General features: G+C 50.9%; 1 protein-coding gene across 3 annotated transcripts; it reads right to left on the bottom strand.

Annotated features, from left to right (window-relative positions):
* Nucleotides 1–672: 672 nt before the first annotated feature.
* CCDC25 (coiled-coil domain containing 25) lies at nucleotides 673–23,823 on the bottom strand. 3 transcript variants are annotated; one of them, XM_073672905.1, is made up of 11 exons: nucleotides 23,723–23,823; nucleotides 20,116–20,202; nucleotides 19,700–19,747; nucleotides 19,570–19,609; nucleotides 9,391–9,442; nucleotides 9,239–9,314; nucleotides 8,933–9,036; nucleotides 7,809–7,923; nucleotides 7,208–7,410; nucleotides 5,084–5,129; nucleotides 673–1,228 (listed from the first exon to the last, which is right to left on the bottom strand). In XM_073672905.1, the coding sequence occupies exons 2-10, from the start codon at nucleotides 20,138–20,140 to the stop codon at nucleotides 5,088–5,090; spliced, it is 705 nt and encodes a 234-aa protein (XP_073529006.1). In that variant the 5' UTR covers nucleotides 20,141–20,202; nucleotides 23,723–23,823; the 3' UTR covers nucleotides 673–1,228; nucleotides 5,084–5,087. The 3 variants fall into 3 exon arrangements, with proteins under 3 accessions (XP_073529006.1, XP_073529007.1, XP_073529009.1); XM_073672906.1 differs by having other exon boundaries at nucleotides 7,809–7,886; XM_073672908.1 differs by lacking the exon at nucleotides 7,809–7,923.
* Nucleotides 23,824–24,082: the final 259 nt, after the last annotated feature.

Here is a 24,082-nt window from a genome sequence, read left to right as displayed (position 1 = left end):
GGAGGAGCAGCGGCCCTCAGGCAGGAGCAGGAGGAGGAGCAGCAGCCCTCAGGCAGGAGCAGGAGGAGCAGCAGCCCTCAGGCAGGAGCAGGAGGAGCAGCAGCCCTCAGGCAGGAGCAGGAGCAGCAGTCCTCAGGCAGGAGGAGGAGGAGCAGCAGCCCTCAGGCAGGAGGAGGAGGAGCAGCAGCTCTCAGGCAGGAGCAGGAGGAGCAGCAGCCCTCAGGCAGGAGCAGGAGGAGGAGCAGCAGCCCTCAGGCAGGAGCAGGAGCAGCAGCCCTCAGGCAGGAGCAGGAGCAGCAGCCCTCAGGCAGGAGCAGGAGGAGGAGCAGCAGCCCTCAGGCAGGAGCAGGAGGAGGAGCAGCAGCCCTCAGGCAGGAGCAGGAGGAGGAGCAGCAGCCCTCAGGCAGGAGCAGGAGGAGGAGCAGCAGCCCTCAGGCAGGAGCAGGAGGAGGAGCAGCAGCCCTCAGGCAGGAGGAGGAGGAGCGCTGTGAGAACTTATTAAAGCACATGAAGCAGCAGATAGGAGGGATGCAAGCCTTTATAGTTTCTGACAGAATGTGGATTGAAATACATTTGATCTCCCCAGAGTTCCCCTTTAAGGTTCCCCACCTCAATAACTCTGTATACGAGTGAACATTCGATACCGCAGCTTAAAATAAAAGTACAGACCCGTCCCACAGCCATTTATTTTATTTGCCAGCTTGCTTGTTCCATGCACCTGAACTGAGACAGGCAGCGAGATGAGGCCGCTCAATGGTGCCAGTGACGTCCAGAAGTGAACCCCAGGAGCATCCAGAAAAAAAAAAAAAAAATACAACTCCGAGATGTGCAAGAGCATTAAGAATGCTAAAACCTTCCTTCCAGCAGCTGCCAACGGGCGATCGAGTCCACAAAGTGCAGCAGCGAGAAGTCACAGCGGGATGTAGAGTCTCTGGAGGCTTCTTGCATAGAGCGACGCTTATGGGCAGGAGCGGTCCACAGGAGGCTGCCGGCCCAGCGGACCCATCGTATCCACCCCCAAATTCTCCATGATACATGAAGGCAGCCCCGTCTCACCCCGAAGGGATTCATGGCGGCTGAGGGAGGCCGGCCGGAGCAGTGAAGCAGGTACTGAATGCACAGACTCTTTATTTTGGCATTGAGTAAGATGGTCCTCAGACCAACGTAGAATAGTCTCTGACGACGGCCGCTGCCCGCGTTACATGAAGTCGTCGGAGTCGTTCCCGTCCTGGAGAGAACAAACAATTTTATACAGTTATGATCCCGAACTCTAAATCTGTATACAATGATAGTAGTCGGGGTTGTCAAAAAGCAAATCTGCTCCTCGGGGGCGGGGCATAAGATACCATGTGACCACAGAATAAGGTGCTTGGGAAGGATTGTGCTGGCGGCATTAGGAAGGGAAAAGGAAAGGTCAGTGGATAGACAGTCATGGCTGAAAGTGTTGGCACCCTAAAAACGGTTACAGAAAATGAATTATTTCTCCAAGAAAGTTATTGCAGTTACACGTTTATTTCCATTGTGTGAATTGGAAAGAAAAAAAAAAAATAAAAAAATTGGACATAATGTCACACAAAACCCCAAAAAATGGTTCGGACAAAATTGTTGGCATCCTCACTTTAATATTTGGTAGCACCCTGTGTAATAAATAACTGCGATCAATCGCTTCCTATAACCATCAGCTTCTTCCTCCTCAGCCGGGATCTTACAATCTGCTCCAGGTCTCTCATATGTGAAGACGTCTTCTCCCAACAGCAATTGTAAGATCTCTCCACAGGTGATCAATGGGATTTAGATCCGGACTCATTGCTGCTACTTCAGAACTCTCCAGCACTTTGTTTCCATCCATTTCTGGGGGCTTCTTAAAGTATGTTTGGGGTCATTGTGCTGCTAGAAGACCCATGACCTAGATTTCATGATGCCATGCACACAGTGCCAAAGGAGGCAGGATATACCCAAAACATCATTGAACCTCCACCATATCTGACTGTAGGTAGTGTGTTCTTTTCTTTGCAGGCCTCCTTCTGTTTTTGGTAAACAGTAGAATGATGTGCTTTACAAAAAAGCTCTATCTTGGTCTCTCATCTGTCCACATGACGCTTTCCCAGAAGGATTTTCTCTTACTCACGTACATTTTGGAAACTGGAGAGTAGCTTTTTTATGTCTCGGTGTCAGTAGTAGGGTCCCTCCTGGGTCTCCTGCCACAGGCTTTCATTTCATTCAAATGGGGACGGATAGTTCACGCTGACACTGATGCACCCTGAGCCTGCAGGACAGCTTGAATTTCTTTGGAACTTGATTGGGGCTTATCCACCATCCGGACTATCCTGTGTTGCAACCTTTCATCAATTTTTGTCTGCCGTCCACTTCCAGATTAGCCACAGTGCCATGGGTTGTAAACTTCTTGATTATGATGCGCACCATGGACAAAGAAACATCAAGATCTCTGGAGATGGGCTTGTAACCTTGAGATTGTTGATATTTTCGAACAATTTTGGTTCTCTAGTCCTCAGACAGTTCTCTTCTCCTCTTTCTGTTCTCCATGCTTAAGTGTGACACACGCAGACACAATGCAAAGATTGAGTCAACTTCTCCCCTTTTTATCTGGTTTCAGGTGTGATTTTCATATTGCCCACACCTGTTACTTGCCACAGACGGGTCTGAACGAGCATCACTTGGTGGAAACAAAGTTGTTTACCCACATTTTCATACGGTCCATTTTGGGGGTTTTGTGTGAAATTATGTTTAATTTGCCTTTTTCTGTTTTTTTTTTTTGTGTTGTTCCAAAACACACGAAGGAAATAAACATGTGTATAACAAAACGTGTAACCGCAATCATTTTGTGGGAGAAATACTTCCATTTTCTGGAGCAATTTCAAGGGTGCAAAACATTTTCGGCCCTGACGGTATGGAACGGAAGAGCAGACATATTCGAAACTTTTCATGAAGCATTTTTCGAGGGGAGACTTTATGTTTTATATTTTTTGGGGTCCTTTGTAATTTTCTCAGCTGATTTATGACCACATCAAGGTTCAGCTCAACTTTTCATCTAGTCTGCAGCTATAAATCAGGACAAGGGGAGCTCTTAAAAAGACAAGTTACAAAGTTCGTGTAGAAGGCGAATGGTGCAACATTTTTTTTTTTTTATGAAAACGTATTGCAATGTTTATTTTTAAACTAAAATGTAGGCATTTAAGCAAAAAAAAAAAAAAAAATAAATAAAAAAAAATAAATAAATAAAAAATAAAAAATAAATAAAAAATAAATAAAATAAAAAAATATCCGGAAAGGCGCCCACATCCTTTAAAGACGCATTTTATTAAATGATGACACATTAGTGACGAGTCCTGCAGCGCTGTGAGCAGGAACAAATGAGGAGTGGTTCTTAGTCTCTGGATGGAAACAGGAGTCTTCCCATTCATTGATCTTGAAAAATGGCAATAACAAGACACAATGTACAGTGACAATGTAAAAGTTTGGGCACCCCCTGGTCTAAATTCCGGTTCTTGTGAACAGTTAAGCAAGTTGAAGATGAAATGATCTCTGAAAGCCTAAAGTTACAGAAGACACATTTCTATTGTATTTTAGGCAAAAAAAATATATATATTTTTTCATCTTTTTCATTTTAAAAATGACAAAAAGGAAAATGGGCCGATGCAAAAGTTTGTGCGCCCTGCATGGTTAGTACCTAGTAGAACCCCCTTTTATAAGTATCACAGCTTGTAAACGCTTTTTGTAGCCAGACAAGAGTCTTTGAGGATTTTCATCCGTTCTTCCTTGGAGAATTCCTCCAGTTCTGTGAGATTCCTGGGTCGTCTTGCATCCTCTGCTATTATGAGGTCTGGCCACAGATTTTCAATGATGTTCAGATCAGGGGACTGTGAGGGCCATTGTAAAACCTTCAGTTTGCGCCTTTAGAGGTCGTCTATTGTGAATTGTGACTTGTGTTTAGGATCATCATCCATTTGTAGAATCCTATTTTCAGCTTCAGCTTTTTTACAGATGATGTTACGTTTGCATCAAGAATTTGTGGAAATTTCATTCACTCCATTCTTCCCTCTACCCGTGAAATGTTCCCCGTACCATTGGCTGCAACACAACCCCAAAGCATGATTGATCCTCCCCCATGCTTAATGGTTGGTGAGATGTTCTTTTCCTGTAAGTCTGTGCCCTTTTTTCTCCACACATACCTGTGATCATTGTGACCAGATTACTAGTTTTCCTCATCGTTCCACAGGACTTGTTTCCAGGATGCATCAGGCTTGTTTAGATGTTCTTTTGCACTTCTGATGCTGAATTTTATGGTGAGGATGCAGGAGAGGTTTTCTTCTGATGATTCTTCAATATATTTGTGCAGGTGTCTCTGAACAGTAGAACAATGTACCACAATTCCAGAGTCTGCTAAATCTTTCTGAAGGTCTTCTGCAGTCAAACAGGGGTTCTGATTTGCCTCTCTAGCAATCCTACGAGCGGCTCTCACTGAGATTTTGCTTGGTCTTCCGGATCTTATCTTGACCTCCACTGTTCCTGTTAATTGACATTTCTTAATTACATTTCAAACTGAGGAAAGAGCAACTTGAAAATGCTTTTCTATCTTCTTATAGTCTTCTCCTGCTTTGTGGCCTCCACCATTTTCAGAGTGCTCGGCAGCGGCTTAGAAGAACCCATGGCTGCTGGTTTTTGGCACAAGGTTAGAGGAGGCCGGGCTTTTATAAAGTTGTGACATTTTCATCTCCTGGCCTTTCCTAACTATGATAGTGAACAAGCCATAACCCTAACAGGCTAATTAAGGTCTGAAGCCTTAGTCAAAGTTATCTGAGCGCACAAATCTCCAAGGGTGCCCAAACTTTTGCATCGGCCCATTTTCCTTTTTGCAATTTTTACAATGTAAAAAATTACAACTTTTTTTTTTTTGCCTAAAATACAATGGAAACGTGTCATCTGTAAGTTTAGACCTTTTATAGATCATTTCATCTTCAACTTGCTGAACTGTTCACAATAACAGTAGTTTTGACCAGGGGTGCCCAAACTTTTACACGCCACTTTTGGCTTAAAAAGGTGCAGAAGTTGTTTCTTTTCTTACCTGATTAGTGGACATATTTTCCGATTTCATCAAGGAGGTGTAATTCCTGGTGAGAGAGAATATACGGGATTAATATGCAGGATGCACATAACACGCCGGTGTCCCATGGAGGCACGGATGCCACAAGATCCCAGATGTGTCTGCTGCGTCACTCGCTGCAGCCTCCCGAGGAGGACTGACTTGTTGGAGATCTGGGGTTCAAAGTCATCACCTGGATCGTCTTCACAGTCCTGAGCAAGCGCTTCCTCCATCGCTTCCTCCATCGCTTCCTCCATCGCTTCCTCCACACTCCAGTTCTGATCTCATGCCTCTTGTAGGAAGCTTTACTAGCATGAGCTCAAGCCCCAGTCTGCGACCACTGCACAAGCTGCGATGCTCTGCATGTTCAGACATCTATCATAGCTGCATATACCGGTAACACCCCACAAGTCCTGCCGTATACCATGAACACCCCACAACCTGCCGTATACAGGGAACACCCCACAACCTGCTGTATACCATGAACACCCCACAACCTGCTGTATACCATGAACACCCCACAACCTGCTGTATACCATGAACACCCCACAACCTGCTGTATACCATGAACACCCCACAATTCCTGCCGTATACCGGGAACACCTCACAAGACCTGCTGTATACCAGGAACACCCCACAAGACCTGCCGTATACCATGAACACCCCACAACCTGCTGTATACCATGAACACCCCACAACCTGCCGTATACCGGGAACACCTCACAAGACCTGCTGTATACCGGGAACACCCCACAAGTCCTGCCGTATACCGGGAACACCTCACAAGACCTGCCGTATACCGGGAACACCCCACAAGTCCTGCCGTATACCGGGAACACCTCACAAGACCTGCCGTATACCGGGAACAAGACAAGACCTGCCGTATACCGGGAACACCGCACAAGACCTGCCGTATACCGGGAACACCGCACAAGACCTGCCGTATACTGGGAACACCTCACAAGACCTGCCGTATACCATGAACACCCCACAACCTGCTGTATACCATGAACACCCCACAACCTGCCGTATACCGGGAACACCTCACAAGACCTGCTGTATACCGGGAACACCCCACAAGTCCTGCCGTATACCGGGAACACCTCACAAGACCTGCCGTATACCGGGAACACCCCACAAGTCCTGCCGTATACCGGGAACACCCCACAAGACCTGCCGTATACCGGGAACACCTCACAAGACCTGCAGTATACCGGGAACACCTCACAAGACCTGCCGTATACCGGGAACACCGCACAAGACCTGCCGTATACCGGGAACACCGCACAAGACCTGCCGTATACCGGGACACCGCACAAGACCTGCCGTATACCGGGAACACCTCACAAGACCTGCCGTATACCGGGAACACCTCACAAGACCTGCCGTATACCAGGAACACCCCACAAGACCTGCCGTATACCGGCAACACCCCACAAGACCTGCCGTATACCGGGAACACCTCACAAGACCTGCCGTATACCGGGAACACCTCACAAGACCTGCTGTATACCAGGAACACCCCACAAGACCTGCTGTATACCGGGAACACCCCACAAGACCTGCTGTATACCGGGAACACCCCACAAGACTTGCTGTATACCGGGAACACCCCACAAGACCTGCCGTATACAGGGAACACCCCACAACCTGCCGTATACAGGGAACACCCCACAACCTGCCGTATACAAGGAACACCCCACAACCTGCCGTATACAGGGAACACCCCACAACCTGCCGTATACAGGGAACACCCCACAACCTGCTGTATACAGGGAACACCCCACAACCTGCTGTATACCATGAACACCCCACAACCTGCTGTATACCATGAACACCCCACAATTCCTGCCGTATACCGGGAACACCTCACAAGACCTGCCGTATACCAGGAACACCCCACAAGACCTGCCGTATATCGGGAACACCCCACAATTTGGCCTCTCACAATCACTTATTCGCTAGTCCCCCATATTATATCCCACCTCCACTGTCACCAGAGCTTTGTTCTTCTCATCACCTGTCAGCGGTATTATGGTGGATGGAGACCCCCTCACTACGAGCCCCCCCGTCAGCAGATTATTGTACGCTGGATGTGACACTGACCTGAGTTCCTCCATCTCTTTCTTCTTCTTGACTTCGTCCTTCTCTTTCTTCTTCATCTCCTGGATCTGAGCTTTCTTCTCGTTCCTCTCCTCCCGGTCTCGAGATTCCTTCTCTGCCGCCAGATCCGGGAATCGCTCGTCTTTTGTTTTTTCCAACCGGTTCAGGATCTCGTTGACTTTCTTCTCGACATTGATGCTCTTCACCTGGAAGAGACGTAACGGACCCTCAGAGGTGATGTCTGACAGGTCAGAGCCAGGTGGTAGAAGTCATGATCTGGGGGGGGGCCGGGTCCTGAGAGCTCCTGCGATGGCGACAGACATGATCTGCGGACCCTCGGAAGGGTGTTCAGACCTTCTATTCATCCCGATTAGATCAACACTTCTGCCCCCTTTGTTTCAGTGACCCGGACCCCAACGATGAAAACATCTGACAAGGGGCTACAAAAACTTCTCTCTTTACCCTTTAATGTTATGTATTGATAGGGTCGATACACTGATTTCACGTATCACCAGACTATCTACACGAGGGTCACCACCATCACACGGCTGCCGGGGTCTTATGTCGTAGTGTAACGCTCTTCCGCCCGCGATCAGATACTCACAGAGCAAGTCACGTACGCCGTGATTGCAGCTTGTGTGATGGACACGGCCTCGCTCGCCTTGTGGCTCTGGAGCGCCATCTGCTGGGCACATTGCAATATACAGTATATAGGATTTCTAGAACAGAGATTGGGACTCGTTCACACTGGAGTTTAGTGTGGATCTGCTGCAAAAGCCACAAGAAAAGTCACTGCCAGTAATCTCTGATGTAGAATGGGTTCCACGGATAACATGTCCGTGTGAACGTTCCGATAAATTATCAGGTCTCAAAGAAAAGACTGTTGTAAAAATGCATGACTGCCCGCGCCCCACAGGGGCCCCGGCGACGTCCGCCTCGGACTCTGCCAGCGCCCACCTCGGACTCTGCCCGCGCCCCACAGGGGGCCCAGCGTCCGCCCCACTGCCTGCACCCACAAGCACCCCAGTGCCCGCGCCCCTCTGTGCCTGCACCCACAAGCACCCCAGTGCCCGCGCCCCTCTGTGCCTGCACCTACAAGCACCCCAGTGCCCGCGCCCCTCTGTGCCTGCACCTACAAGCACCTCAGTGCCCGCGCCCCTCTGTGCCTGCACCCACAAGCACCCCAGTGCCCGCGCCCCTCTGTGCCTGCACCCACAAGCACCCCAGTGCCTGCGCCCCTCTGTGCCTGCACCTACAAGCACCCCAGTGCCCGCGCCCCTCTGTGCCTGCACCTACAAGCACCCCAGTGCCCGCGCCCCTCTGTGCCTGCACCTACAAGCACCCCAGTGCCCGCGCCCCTCTGTGCCTGCACCTACAAGCACCTCAGTGCCCGCGCCCCTCTGTGCCTGCACCCACAAGCACCCCAGTGCCCGCGCCCCTCTGTGCCTGCACCTACAAGCACCTCAGTGCCCGCGCCCCTCTGTGCCTGCACCCACAAGCACCCCAGTGCCCGAGCCCCTCTGTGCCTGCACCTACAAGCACCCCAGTGCCCGCGCCCCTCTGTGCCTGCACCTACAAGCACCCCAGTGCCCGCGCCCCTCTGTGCCTGCACCTACAAGCACCCCAGTGCCCGCGCCCCTCTGTGCCTGCACCTACAAGCACCCCAGTGCCCGCGCCCCTCTGTGCCTGCACCATGCTGGGCTCGCACATCCATTTCTCAGCATTTACATCTTTCTGCCGGTGAAATCCGATCTGCCCGACGTCCATGTCCCCGGTCTTGCGCAGGTTGCTCCACGCCGTGTACACAACATTGATGTTGTTCATTTTGCAGCCTGTAGGGAGAAGAAACAGGACATTATCATCTCCTGTACAGTGTCCAGGTGTGGCCCTCAGGGGCCAGGATAACGGGCGGGGGACCTCTGCATACTCTGCTCCTCCCTGCAGCCCTGACCGCCCCCTCCCTGAGGTGTTGGGGTCAGAGGTCACACCAGGGGTCGGGACAAGTAGGTGGATTCCCCCCATCACCACAAGGACCTTGGATGCTGTTGGCCTTCACCAGATGAGCGCAGTCCGTCAGGACGTCTTTCGGGATGTCGTCCATCGTCTGTCCCTGCAACAGCAAACTCACATTAATAACATGGAAGAACATCTACGGGCGACCGGAAGCGTGAGGAGGAAAGACTGACCTTGTGTAGCCGGAGGTAAACGTGAGCGGAGGAGAGCTTATCCACATGGAACCTGGGGAGGAAAGACAGGAGGTTATATAATCATACATAGCACAAGGCAGCCGCTCTATGGTGATTATACATCATACAGAGAGCAGGGCGGCCGCTCTATGGTGATTATACATCATACAGAGAGCAGGACGGCCGCTCTATGGTGATTATACATCATACAGAGAGCAGGGCAGCCGCTCTATGGTGATTATACATCATACAGAGAGCAGGACGGCCGCTCTATGGTGATTATACATCATACAGAGAGCAGGACGGCCGCTCTATGGTGATTATACATCATACAGAGAGCAGGGCAGCCGCTCTATGGTGATTATACATCATACAGAGAGCAGGACGGCCGCTCTATGGAGATTATACATCATACAGAGAGCAGGACGGCCGCTCTATGGTGATTATACATCATACAGAGAGCAGGGCGGCCGCTCTATGGTGATTATACATCATACAGAGAGCAGGACGGCCGCTCTATGGTGATTATACATCATACAGAGAGCAGGGCGGCCGCTCTATGGTGATTATACATCATACAGAGAGCAGGACGGCCGCTCTATGGTGATTATACATCATACAGAGAGCAGGGCAGCCGCTCTATGGTGATTATACATCATACAGAGAGCAGGACGGCCGCTCTATGGAGATTATACATCATACAGAGAGCAGGACGGCCGCTCTATGGAGATTACACATCATACAGAGAGCAGGACGGCCGCTCTATGGTGATTATGCATCATACAGAGCGCGGGGCGGCCGCTCTATGGTGATTATACATCATACAGAGAGCAGGACGGCCGCTCTATGGTGATTATACATCATACAGAGAGCAGGACGGCCGCTCTATGGTGATTATACATCATACAGAGAGCAGGACGGCCGCTCTATGGTGATTATGCATCATACAGAGCGCGGGGCGGCCGCTCTATGGAGATTATACATCATACAGAGAGCAGGGCGGCCGCTCTATGGAGATTATACATCATACAGAGAGCAGGACGGCCGCTCTATGGAGATTATACATCATACAGAGAGCAGGGCGGCCGCTCTATGGAGATTATACATCATACAGAGAGCAGGGCGGCCGCTCTATGGAAATTATACATCATACAGAGAGCAGGGCGGCCGCTCTATGGAGATTATACATCATACAGAGAGCAGGGCGGCCGCTCTATGGAAATTATACATCATACAGAGAGCAGGGCGGCCGCTCTATGGTGATTATACATCATACAGAGAGCAGGACGGCCGCTCTATGGAGATTATACATCATACAGAGAGCAGGACGGCCGCTCTATGGTGAGTATACATCATACAGAGAGCAGGGCGGCCGCTCTATGGAAATTATACATCATACAGAGAGCAGGACGGCCGCTCTATGGAGATTATACATCATACAGAGAGCAGGGCAGCCGCTCTATGGTGATTATGCATCATACAGAGCGCGGGGCGGCCGCTCTATGGAGATTATACATCATACAGAGAGCAGGACGGCCGCTCTATGGAGATTATACATCATACAGAGAGCAGGACGGCCGCTCTATGGAGATTATACATCATACAGAGAGCAGAACGGCCGCTCTATGGAAATTATACATCATACAGAGAGCAGGACGGCCGCTCTATGGAGATTATACATCATACAGAGAGCAGGGCGGCCGCTCTATGGAGATTATACATCATACAGAGAGCAGGACGGCCGCTCTATGGAAATTATACATCATACAGAGAGCAGGACGGCCGCTCTATGGAAATTATACATCATACAGAGAGCAGGGCGGCCGCTCTGTGGTGATTATACATCATACAGAGAGCAGGGCGGCCGCTCTATGGAGATTATACATCATACAGAGAGCAGGGCGGCCGCTCTATGGAGATTATACATCATACAGAGAGCAGGGCGGCCGCTCTGTGGTGATTATACATCATACAGAGAGCAGGGCGGCCGCTCTATGGAGATTATACATCATACAGAGAGCAGGGCGGCCGCTCTATGGAGATTATACATCATACAGAGAGCAGGACGGCCGCTCTATGGAGATTATACATCATACAGAGAGCAGGACGGCCGCTCTATGGAGATTATACATCATACAGAGAGCAGGACGGCCGCTCTATGGAGATTATACATCATACAGAGAGCAGGACGGCCGCTCTATGGAGATTATACATCATACAGAGCGCAGGACGGCCGCTCTATGGTGATTATACATCATACGGAGCGCGGGGCGGCCGCTCTATGGTGATTATACATCATACAGAGAGCAGGACGGCCGCTCTATGGAGATTATACATCATACAGAGAGCAGGACGGCCGCTCTATGGAGATTATACATCATACAGAGAGCAGGACGGCCGCTCTATGGTGATTATACATCATACGGAGTGCGGGGCGGCCGCTCTATGGTGATTATACATCATACAGAGAGCAGGACGGCCGCTCTATGGAGATTATACATCATACAGAGCGCAGGACGGCCGCTCTATGGTGATTATACATCATACGGAGCGCGGGGCGGCCGCTCTATGGTGATTATACATCATACAGAGCGCTGGGCGGCCGCTCTATGGTGATTATACATCATACGGAGCGCGGGGCGGCCGCTCTATGGTGATTATACATCATACAGAGCGCGGGGCGGCCGCTCTATGGAGATTATACATCATACAGAGAGCAGGACGGCCGCTCTATGGAGATTATACATCATACAGAGAGCAGGACGGCCGCTCTATGGTGATTATGCATCATACAGAGAGCAGGACGGCCGCTCTATGGTGAGTATACATCATACAGAGAGCAGGGCGGCGGCTCTATGGTGATTATACATCATACGGAGCGCGGGGCGGCCGCTCTATGGTGATTATACATCATACAGAGAGCAGGACGGCCGCTCTATGGAGATTATACATCATACAGAGAGCAGGGCGGCCGCTCTATGGAGATTATACATCATACAGAGCGCGGGGCGGCCGCTCTATGGAGATTATACATCATACAGAGAGCAGGACGGCCGCTCTATGGTGATTATACATCATACGGAGCGCGGGGCGGCCGCTCTATGGTGATTATACATCATACAGAGAGCAGGACGGCCGCTCTATGGAGATTATACATCATACAGAGAGCAGGACGGCCGCTCTATGGTGATTATACATCATACGGAGCGCGGGGCGGCCGCTCTATGGTGATTATACATCATACAGAGCGCGGGGCGGCCGCTCTATGGAGATTATACATCATACAGAGAGCAGGACGGCCGCTCTATGGTGATTATACATCATACGGAGCGCGGGGCGGCCGCTCTATGGTGATTATACATCATACAGAGAGCAGGACGGCCGCTCTATGGAGATTATACATCATACAGAGAGCAGGACGGCCGCTCTATGGTGATTATACATCATACGGAGCGCGGGGCGGCCGCTCTATGGTGATTATACATCATACAGAGCGCGGGGCGGCCGCTCTATGGAGATTATACATCATACAGAGAGCAGGACGGCCGCTCTATGGAGATTATACATCATACAGAGAGCAGGACGGCCGCTCTATGGAGATTATACATCATACAGAGAGCAGGACGGCCGCTCTATGGAGATTATACATCATACAGAGCGCGGGGCGGCCGCTCTATGGAGATTATACATCATACAGAGAGCAGGACGGCCGCTCTATGGAGATTATACATCATACAGAGAGCAGGACGGCCGCTCTATGGTGATTATACATCATACGGAGCGCGGGGCGGCCGCTCTATGGTGATTATACATCATACAGAGCGCGGGGCGGCCGCTCTATGGAGATTATACATCATACAGAGAGCAGGACGGCCGCTCTATGGAGATTATACATCATACAGAGAGCAGGGCGGCCGCTCTATGGAGATTATACATCATACAGAGAGCAGGACGGCCGCTCTATGGAGATTATACATCATACAGAGAGCAGGGCGGCCGCTCTATGGAGATTATACATCATACAGAGAGCAGGACGGCCGCTCTATGGTGATTATGCATCATACGGAGCGCGGGACGGCCGCTCTATGGTGATTATACATCATACAGAGAGCAGGACGGCCGCTCTATGGAGATTATACATCATACAGAGAGCAGGGCGGCCGCTCTATGGTGATTATACATCATACAGAGAGCAGGACGGCCGCTCTATGGAGATTATACATCATACAGAGAGCAGGACGGCCGCTCTATGGTGATTATACATCATACGGAGCGCGGGGCGGCCGCTCTATGGTGATTATGCATCATACAGAGAGCAGGACGGCCGCTCTATGGAGATTATACATCATACAGAGCGCGGGGCGGCCGCTCTATGGTGATTATACATCATACAGAGAGCAGGGCGGCCGCTCTATGGTGATTATACATCATACAGAGAGCAGGACGGCCGCTCTATGGTGAGTATACATCATACAGAGAGCAGGGCGGCGGCTCTATGGAGATTATACATCATACAGAGAGCAGGACGGCCGCTCTATGGTGATTATACATCATACGGAGCGCGGGGCGGCCGCTCTATGGTGATTATACATCATACAGAATGCAGGGCAGCCACTCTATGGAGATTATACATCATACAGAGAGCAGGACGGCCGCTCTATGGAGATTATACATCATACAGAGAGCAGGACGGCCGCTGTATGGAGATTATACATTATACAGAGAGCAGGGCGGCCGCTCTATGGTGATTAGACATCATACAGAGCGCAGGTCAGATGCTCTATGGAGATTATACATCATACAGAGCGCAGGTCAGATGCTCTATGGTGATTATACATCATCCAGAGAGCAGGACGCCGGTCTATGGAGATTATACATCATACAGAGAGCAGGACGGCCGATCTATGGAGGTTATACATCATACAGAGAGCAGGGCGGCCAATCTATGGAGGTTATATACTATACAGAGCGCAGGGAGGCCGCTTTATGGTGATTATACATCATACAGAGAGCAGGGCGGCGGGTCTATGGAGATTATACATCATACAGAGAGCAGGGCGGCGGGTCTATGGAGATTATACATCATACAAAGAGCAGGGCGGCCGCTCTATGGTGATTATACATCATACAGAGCGCAGGGCGGCTGGTCTATGGTGAATATACATCATACAGAGAGCAGGGCGGCCGCTCTATGGTGAATATACATCATACAGAGCGCAGGGCAGCCGCTCTATGGTGATTATACATCATACAGAGCGCGGGGCGGCCGAACTATGGAGATTATACATCATACAGAGAGCAGGGCGGCCGGTCTATGGAGATTATGCATCATACAGAGCGCGGGGCGGCCGCTCTATGGTGATTATACATCATACAGAGAGCAGGACGGCCGCTCTATGGAGATTATACATCATACAGAGAGCAGGGCGGCCGCTCTATGGTGAATATACATCATACAGAGAGCAGGGCAGCCGCTCTATGGTGAATATACATCATACAGAGAGCAGGACGGCCGATCTATGGAGGTTATATACTATACAGAACGCAGGGAGACCGCTCTATGGTGATTATACATCATACAGAGAGCAGGGCAGCCGATCTATGGTGATTATACATCATACAGAGAGCAGGGCGGCCGCTCTATGGAGATTATACATCATACAGAGAGCAGGGCGGCCGCTCTATGGAGGTTATATACTATACAGAACGCAGGGAGACCGCTCTATGGTGAATATACATCATACAGAGAGCAGGGCAGCCGATCTATGGTGATTATACATCATACAGAGAGCAGGGCGGCCGCTCTATGGAGATTATACATCATACAGAGAGCAGGGCGGCCGCTCTATGGAGGTTATATACTATACAGAACGCAGGGAGACCGCTCTATGGTGATTATACATCATACAGAGCGCAGGGAGGCCGGTCTATGGTGATTATACATCATACAGAGCGCAGGGAGGCCGGTCTATGGCGATTATACATCATACAGAGCGCAAGGAGGCCGGTCTATGGAGATTATACATAATACAGAGAGCAGGGCGGCCGGTCTATGGAGATTATACATCATACAGAGTGCGGGGCGGCCGGTCTATGGAGATTATACATCATCCAGAGCGCGGGGCGGCCACTCTATGGTGAATATACATCATACAGAGCGCAGGGCGGCCGCTTTATGGAGATTATACATCATACAGAGAGCAGGACGGCCGCTCTATGGAGATTATACATCATACAGAGAGCAGGACAGCCGCTCTATGGAGATTATACATCATACAGAGAGCAGGGCGGCCGCTCTATGGAGATTATACATCATACAGAGAGCAGGGCGGCCGCTCTATGGTGATTATACATCATACAGAGCGCAGGTCAGACGCTCTATGGAGATTATACATCATACAGAGAGCAGGACAGCCGCTCTATGGTGATTATACATCATACAGAGCGCAGGTCAGACGCTCTATGGTGATTATACATCATACAGAGAGCAGGACAGCCGCTCTATGGAGATTATACAACATACAGAGCGTGGGGCGGCCGCTCTATGGAGATTATACATCATACAGAGCGCAGGTCAGACGCTCTATGGAGATTATACATCATACAGAGAGCAGGACAGCCGCTCTATGGAGATTATACAACATACAGAGCGCGGGGCGGCCGCTCTATGGAGATTATACATCATACAGAGAGCAGGGCGGCCGCTCTATGGAGATTATATATCATACAGAGAGCAGGACGGCCGCTCTATGGAGATTATATATCATACAGAGAGCAGGACGGCCGCTCTATGGTGATTATACATCATACAGAGAGCAGGACGGCCGCTCTATGGTGATTATACATCATACAGAGTGCGAGTCAGATGCTCTAAGGTGATTATACATCATACAGAGAGCAGGGCGAACGCTCTATGGTGATTATACATCATACAGAGTGCGAGGCGGCCGCTCTATGGTGATTATACATCATACAGAGAGCAGGGCGGCCGCTCTATGGAGATTATATATCATACAGAGTGCGAGGCGGCCGCTCTAAGGTGATTATACATCATACAGAGCGCGGGACGGCCGCTCTATGGAGATTATACATCATACAGAGAGCAGGGCGGCCGCTCTATGGAGATTATATATCATACAGAGAGCAGGACGGCCGCTCTATGGTGATTATACATCATACAGAGAGCAGGACAGCCGCTCTATGGAGATTATACATCATACAGAGCGCGGGGCGGCCGCTCTATGGAGATTATACATCATCCAGAGAGCAGGACGCCGGTCTATGGAGATTATACATCATACAGAGAGCAGGACGGCCGATCTATGGAGGTTATACATCATACAGAGAGCAGGGCGGCCAATCTATGGAGGTTATATACTATACAGAGCGCAGGGAGGCCGCTTTATCGTGATTATACATCATACAGAGAGCAGGGCGGCGGGTCTATGGAGATTATACATCATACAGAGAGCAGGGCGGCGGGTCTATGGAGATTATACATCATACAAAGAGCAGGGCGGCCGCTCTATGGTGATTATACATCATACAGAGCGCAGGGCGGCTGGTCTATGGTGAATATACATCATACAGAGAGCAGGGCGGCCGCTCTATGGTGAATATACATCATACAGAGCGCAGGGCAGCCGCTCTATGGTGATTATACATCATACAGAGCGCGGGGCGGCCGAACTATGGAGATTATACATCATACAGAGAGCAGGGCGGCCGGTCTATGGAGATTATGCATCATACAGAGCGCGGGGCGGCCGCTCTATGGTGAATATACATCATACAGAGAGCAGGGCGGGCGCTCTATGGAGATTATACATCATACAGAGAGCAGGGCGGCCGCTCTATGGTGAATATACATCATACAGAGAGCAGGGCAGCCGCTCTATGGTGAATATACATCATACAGAGAGCAGGGCGGCCGATCTATGGAGGTTATATACTATACAGAACGCAGGGCAGCCGCTCTATGGTGATTATACATCATACAGAGAGCAGGGCAGCCGATCTATGGTGATTATACATCATACAGAGAGCAGGGCGGCCGCTCTATGGAGATTATACATCATACAGAGAGCAGGGCGGCCGCTCTATGGAGGTTATATACTATACAGAACGCAGGGAGACCGCTCTATGGTGAATATACATCATACAGAGAGCAGGGCAGCCGATCTATGGTGATTATACATCATACAGAGAGCAGGGCGGCCGCTCTATGGAGATTATACATCATACAGAGAGCAGGGCGGCCGCTCTATGGAGGTTATATACTATACAGAACGCAGGGAGACCGCTCTATGGTGATTATACATCATACAGAGCGCAGGGAGGCCGGTCTATGGTGATTATACATCATACAGAGCGCAGGGAGGCCGGTCTATGGCGATTATACATCATACAGAGAGCAGGACGGCCGGTCTATGGAGATTATACATCATACAGAGTGCGGGGCGGCCGGTCTATGGAGATTATACATCATCCAGAGCGCGGGGCGGCCACTCTATGGTGAATATACATCATACAGAGCGCAGGGCGGCCGCTTTATGGAGATTACACATCATACAGAGAGCAGGACGGCCGCTCTATGGAGATTATACATCATACAGAGAGCAGGACAGCCGCTCTATGGAGATTATACATCATACAGAGAGCAGGGCGGCCGCTCTATGGAGATTATACATCATACAGAGAGCAGGGCGGCCGCTCTATGGTGATTATACATCATACAGAGAGCAGGACGGCCGCTCTATGGAGATTATACATCATACAGAGAGCAGGACAGCCGCTCTATGGTGATTATACATCATACAGAGCGCAGGTCAGACGCTCTATGGTGATTATACATCATACAGAGAGCAGGACAGCCGCTCTATGGAGATTATACAACATACAGAGCGTGGGGCGGCCGCTCTATGGAGATTATACATCATACAGAGCGCAGGTCAGACGCTCTATGGAGATTATACATCATACAGAGAGCAGGACAGCCGCTCTATGGAGATTATACAACATACAGAGCGCGGGGCGGCCGCTCTATGGAGATTATACATCATACAGAGAGCAGGGCGGCCGCTCTATGGAGATTATATATCATACAGAGAGCAGGACGGCCGCTCTATGGAGATTATACATCATACAGAGAGCAGGGCGGCCGCTCTATGGAGATTATATATCATACAGAGAGCAGGACGGCCGCTCTATGGTGATTATACATCATACAGAGAGCAGGACGGCCGCTCTATGGTGATTATACATCATACAGAGTGCGAGGCGGCCGCTCTATGGTGATTATACATCATACAGAGAGCAGGGCGGCCGCTCTATGGAGATTATATATCATACAGAGTGCGAGGCGGCCGCTCTAAGGTGATTATACATCATACAGAGCGCGGGACGGCCGCTCTATGGAGATTATACATCATACAGAGAGCAGGGCGGCCGCTCTATGGAGATTATATATCATACAGAGAGCAGGACGGCCGCTCTATGGTGATTATACATCATACAGAGAGCAGGACAGCCGCTCTATGGAGATTATACATCATACAGAGCGCGGGGCGGCCGCTCTATGGAGATTATACATCATACAGAGCGCGGGGCGGCCGCTCTATGGAGATTATACATCATACAGAGAGCAGGGCGGCCGCTCTATGGAGATTATATATCATACAGAGAGCAGGACGGCCGCTCTATGGTGATTATACATCATACAGAGTGCGAGGCGGCCGCTCTATGGTGATTATACATCATACAGAATGCAGGGCAGCCACTCTATGGTGATTATACATCATACAGAGAGCAGGGCGGCCGCTCTATGGTGATTATACATCATACAGAGAGCAGGGCGGCCGCTCTATGGAGATTATATATCATACAGAGAGCAGGGCAGGCGCTCTATGGTGATTATACATCATACAGAGCGCGGGGCTGTGGCTCTATGGTGATTATACATCATACAGAGCGCGGGGCGGCCGCTATATGGTGATTATACATCATACAGAGCGCGGGGCGGCCGCTCTATGGAGATTATACATCATACAGAACGCAGGGCGGCCGCTCTATGGTGATTATACATCATACAGAGCGCGGGGCGGCCACTATATGGCGATTATACATCATACAGAGCGCGGGGCGGTTTCCCTACAGAGGTTATATACAGCTACCACGTACCAGACGTCTTCCGGCCAGCCATATTTTATAAGATCCTCATCTGAAAGATAATTAAAAAAGAAATATAAGTAACATCTGAGAAGACAGAGCCCCCCCATTATTCGGCGTCCGTATCTCTAATATTACTTACTCTCATACTTGTCTTTTCCCATGTATATCGTATACGGCGGAGAGGCGACTGCAAGAGAAGCAAAGAAATAATTGATTGAATCCCTCTGAAGGACAGAAATGGCTGATAACAGGAAACATTAGCTCCATTCCCAGATAAGATGGTCGGGGTGCGGAAATTAAACCAGATTGCCTCATATTGGGAAGCTGTGAGTGACATCTGCAGGAGGAAGGAGGTATTACAGAGTCCATCTGATCGGGGGGCCGCTCCTGACGGGGTCCTTCTTCTCACACTGCTGCAGCCAAAGACCCCCGCACCAGACATTTCCTAGACCATCCAGCTTGTGGTGAATGTATGAGCAGCGCTAGACCTGGTGTTATTGGGGTCTGCACTTCACATAACACAGGAGGTGCGGACCCCACTGACGAGACACTTACCATTACTAGTGAAGTAGAACACCATAGCGCCCCCCTGAGGACGGCGGCCGCGCTCCTCTCACGTGATCCAGGGGAGAATAAGGAGATCTGCAGAACACAAGTCACAAGGGTTAATCTCAGAGCCGGGACCTGGAGAGCAGGGGAGATTTATCAGACATGTCCGACCAATCAGAGCTCGGCTTTTATCTCTTAACCCCTTATACACCGATCTTTTCACATTACATCAGCGAGAACTTTTTTCCGGTTTTATGTATCAGAGGCGCCGACCTCCGGAATAGAGAAGGACAGAAAGTCTCAGGACGTCCATTATACATCCGTCTCCAGGACTGCGGCGCTACCAGAGGTGTCTGCACCGGTACGACACGTGAGCGCTGCAGCCAATCGGCAGCTACAGATCCAATGCAGCCTTGCCAGAAAACACAGCGCCGGCATCCCCACGGAACAGCCAGAACAGCACAGCCCCCCCCCAGAACAGCCAGAACAGTGCAGCCCCCCCCCCCCCCCCGGAACAGCCAGAACAGTGCAGCCCCCCCCCCGGAACAGCCAGAACAGCGCAGCCCCCCCCCCCCCCCCAGAACAGCCAGAACAGCGCAGCCCCCCCCCCCCCCGGAACAGCGCAGCCCCCCCCCGGAACAGCCAGAACAGTGCAGCCCCCCCCCCCCCCCCCCGGAACAGCCAGAACAGCGCAGCCCCCCCCCCCCCCCCAGAACAGCCAGAACAGCGCAGCCCCCCCCCCCCCGGAACAGCGCAGCCCCCCCCCGGAACAGCCAGAACAGTGCAGCCCCCCCCCCCCCGGAACGCCAGAACAGCGCAGCCCCCCCCCCCCGGAACAGCGCAGCCCCCCCCCGGAACAGCCAGAACAGTGCAGCCCCCCCCCCCCGGAACAGCCAGAACAGCGCAGCCCCCCCCCCCCGGAACAGCGCAGCCCCCCCCCCGGAACAGCGCAGCCCCCCCCCGGAACAGCCAGAACAGTGCAGCCCCCCCCCCCCCCGAAACAGCGCAGCCCCCCCCCCGGAACAGCCAGAACAGTGCAGCCCCCCCCCCCCCCCGGAACAGCCAGAACAGCGCAGCCCCCCCCCCCCCGGAACAGTGCAGCCCCCCCCCGGAACAGCCAGAACAGTGCAGCCCCCCCCCGGAACAGCCAGAACAGCGCAGCCCCCCCCCCCCCCCGGAACAGCCAGAACAGCGCAGCCCCTCCCCCCCGAACAGCGCAGCCCCTCCCCCCCGGAACAGCCAGAACAGCGCAGCCCCTCCCCCCCGGAACAGCCAGAACAGCGCAGCCCCTCCCCCCCGGAACAGCCAGAACAGCGCAGCCCCTCCCCCCCCCCCCGGAACAGCCAGAACAGCGCAGCCCCCCTGCTGTGAGGATATGAGGCTCTAATGACGATCCTCGTGCACTTCTTCCAGGGTGAATAGCCTTACATGTGGGGGTTATTCACAATTACCCTTTATATCCAGATTGCTGCGGGCTCCTTGTGATGCACTTACAGCAGTTACATCTATTGATACCTACTAGGTCTTTTTCCACAGGATATAATCGTGCTCCTATACACTGGATGCTTCATCTAATGCTATTCTGGGTCTCACCTTTGTATTAGTGATCTTTGACTTGCATGTTATATATCTTGGGGCTATATATTTATTATATATGGTTATTTATGATATTTCCCTGGCGGGGGACGTCCTATATACCATGTTTATAGCTTTTTAAATGATTTTTTTGATAGACAATCTATGTTCAATAAACTTTTTGAAATGACCATTATAGGAGGTGCGCTCGTCCCTATGAATCGCATGTAGTCATGCGGATATTATGCGATTCAATGCAAGTCAATGGCGGCTAAAACACAGCGCTTCTGCAAAATTAATGGACACGCTGTGGATTTTTCCGCAATGATAATCCCCAGCAGAAATCTCCGCAGCATGTGCACAGCAGATGGGGACCATGGGGCGCGTATTACCAAGCGGCGGGATCTTACTGTCCCACACGCAAGCAGATTCACATTCATGGGGTCCTGGTATTTTTGAGAGATGCCTTAGCGTGGCTACCAGGTACACATGAATTGGCCAATTTATGTGCTAAGATTTCTCATTTCTTTTTTCTACAGCAGTAATGCTATTCAGATTTCATATATTTCATGTTCACATACTTTGTGCTGCTTTGTTTTTTATTCCTCAAATTTCCACGACACAGACCCCCCTCATACACAGACCCCCCTCATACACAGACCCCCCTCATACACAGACCCCCCTCATACTTGGCTCATGTGTAAGTGATGAATTTCCCGCAGCACAGATTCATCTCAGTAAAGTCCAGACCCCGAGATCAGGAATAGGACGGACATTTATAGGACATTTCAGAACTTTCCCAAATTCTTATGAAACAATATTCCCCACAAACTGCACTGAACGACTGCACCCAATGTATTACATATTTTTGGAGTCGGAGTTGGTCCATTTTATACCGACACCGACTCCACAGCCCTGGTCTCATTACCGGACCCCTCTGTTGTCTATGACTTATCCAGCCATGTTTTATGGAGGATTGTTTCTGTAGGAAAAGCCTGAACCTCGTGGGAGGAGATGGGCCGGCTCCTGTCATACAGTGGGGGCACAGTATACAGCCGCTGGGCCTCCCAGCCCTCGGTGGAACCGCCCCGGGGGCCGCTGGGCCTCCAGCCCTGGGTGGATCCGCCCCGGGATTCTTAGTGACGGCTGTATGGAGCTGCCTCTATCAGCAAAGACTGGATCCGGCTCTGACCGCTGCTGTCAGTCTCTAGAGTCTGCTCGGATGACGATTACTGTCTTTTATGACGTGATCGGCCATTGATAGGTTGTCTTGATAGCGGCAGGGGGGGGGGGGGCAGGATGCAGACGCCACAACGTTGTGCCAACTTCATTTTCTGGACGGGTTCTCAAAATGTATAGAAGCCCAGACAGCCGCAATTATTTCTGCCCGACCGAAATAAAACATCAAGGTCCTGAGGGAGGCCAAGTCTATGGCGGCTCTGGCAGCGACACCGGTCACCGTGCAACCAAAGCCCACTGGTGTCACTGTGAAGGGGTCACACCGTCCCTCCGAGGAGGCTGCAACCGTGACAAGCAACAACAAAAAAACAAAGCGGCCCCCCCGGGCTGGACGTGCTGTGACTCGCTCGCTGTGGTCGCGGTCTCCTCGGAGGCGCAGCACGACCACGTCCAGTCGCACCGCAGGTGTCGCAGACAGAGACGCCATATACTAAAGCTGACGGGACAGGATCGCCGCACACAGCTGCTGAGCTCGTCACAGTGTGTCAGCGTGGGGGAGATGAAGAATGCTGGGAAGGAAGGATCTGAGAGAGACGCAGCACTGATTCCAGAGAGATGGAGCAGCCCTTTAATTCTTCACATAGGAGCCTACAGACAAAGTAACCAATCAGAGCGCAGCTTTCATCTGTAACCCGGCACTAAAGAAATGAAAGCCGAGCTCTGATTGGCTGCTTTAGGCTTTTTTTTTTTAGTGCGATACCAGTCCTCAACCGCCCGCACACTGGATCGGCTGCTACTAGTGACTCCAATCTTAGGGAGTCCAGCTCGGCTACCAGAACACCCCCCCCCCGACACTCACCGCGACTCTCTCCGGCACCGTATGCTTCCTGCCCGGCTTACACACCGGAAGTGACGTGAAACCAACGACCGCGGTCAGTGTATTATAGTACACAAATCGGCGCCTGCGCAGACACTGCCATCTATTGGTCTGGAGAGGAACCGTACGACTGCAGCCATTGAAGAGAGTGAATGAATTGAAAGATGCCCTGCTGCCACCTGCTGGTCAGGAAAGGTAATGCTAATAATTATTGATCATAGTAATCATAATAATAATACTGAAAAAAATAGTAACAGCTAAAATAATAGTAATTGTAATAATAATATTAATAATAAAAAAACAGTAAAAGCAATAATAATATTAATAATAATAATAGATAAT

Source organism: Phyllobates terribilis, unplaced genomic scaffold, assembly GCF_046119375.1.
Source record: "Phyllobates terribilis strain yellow unplaced genomic scaffold, ASM4611937v1 Scaffold_3__8_contigs__length_932513732, whole genome shotgun sequence".
Taxonomy (NCBI): domain Eukaryota; kingdom Metazoa; phylum Chordata; class Amphibia; order Anura; family Dendrobatidae; genus Phyllobates; species Phyllobates terribilis.
Note: the sequence above shows the minus strand (reverse complement) of the source record. Positions and strands in the feature narration are given on the sequence as shown.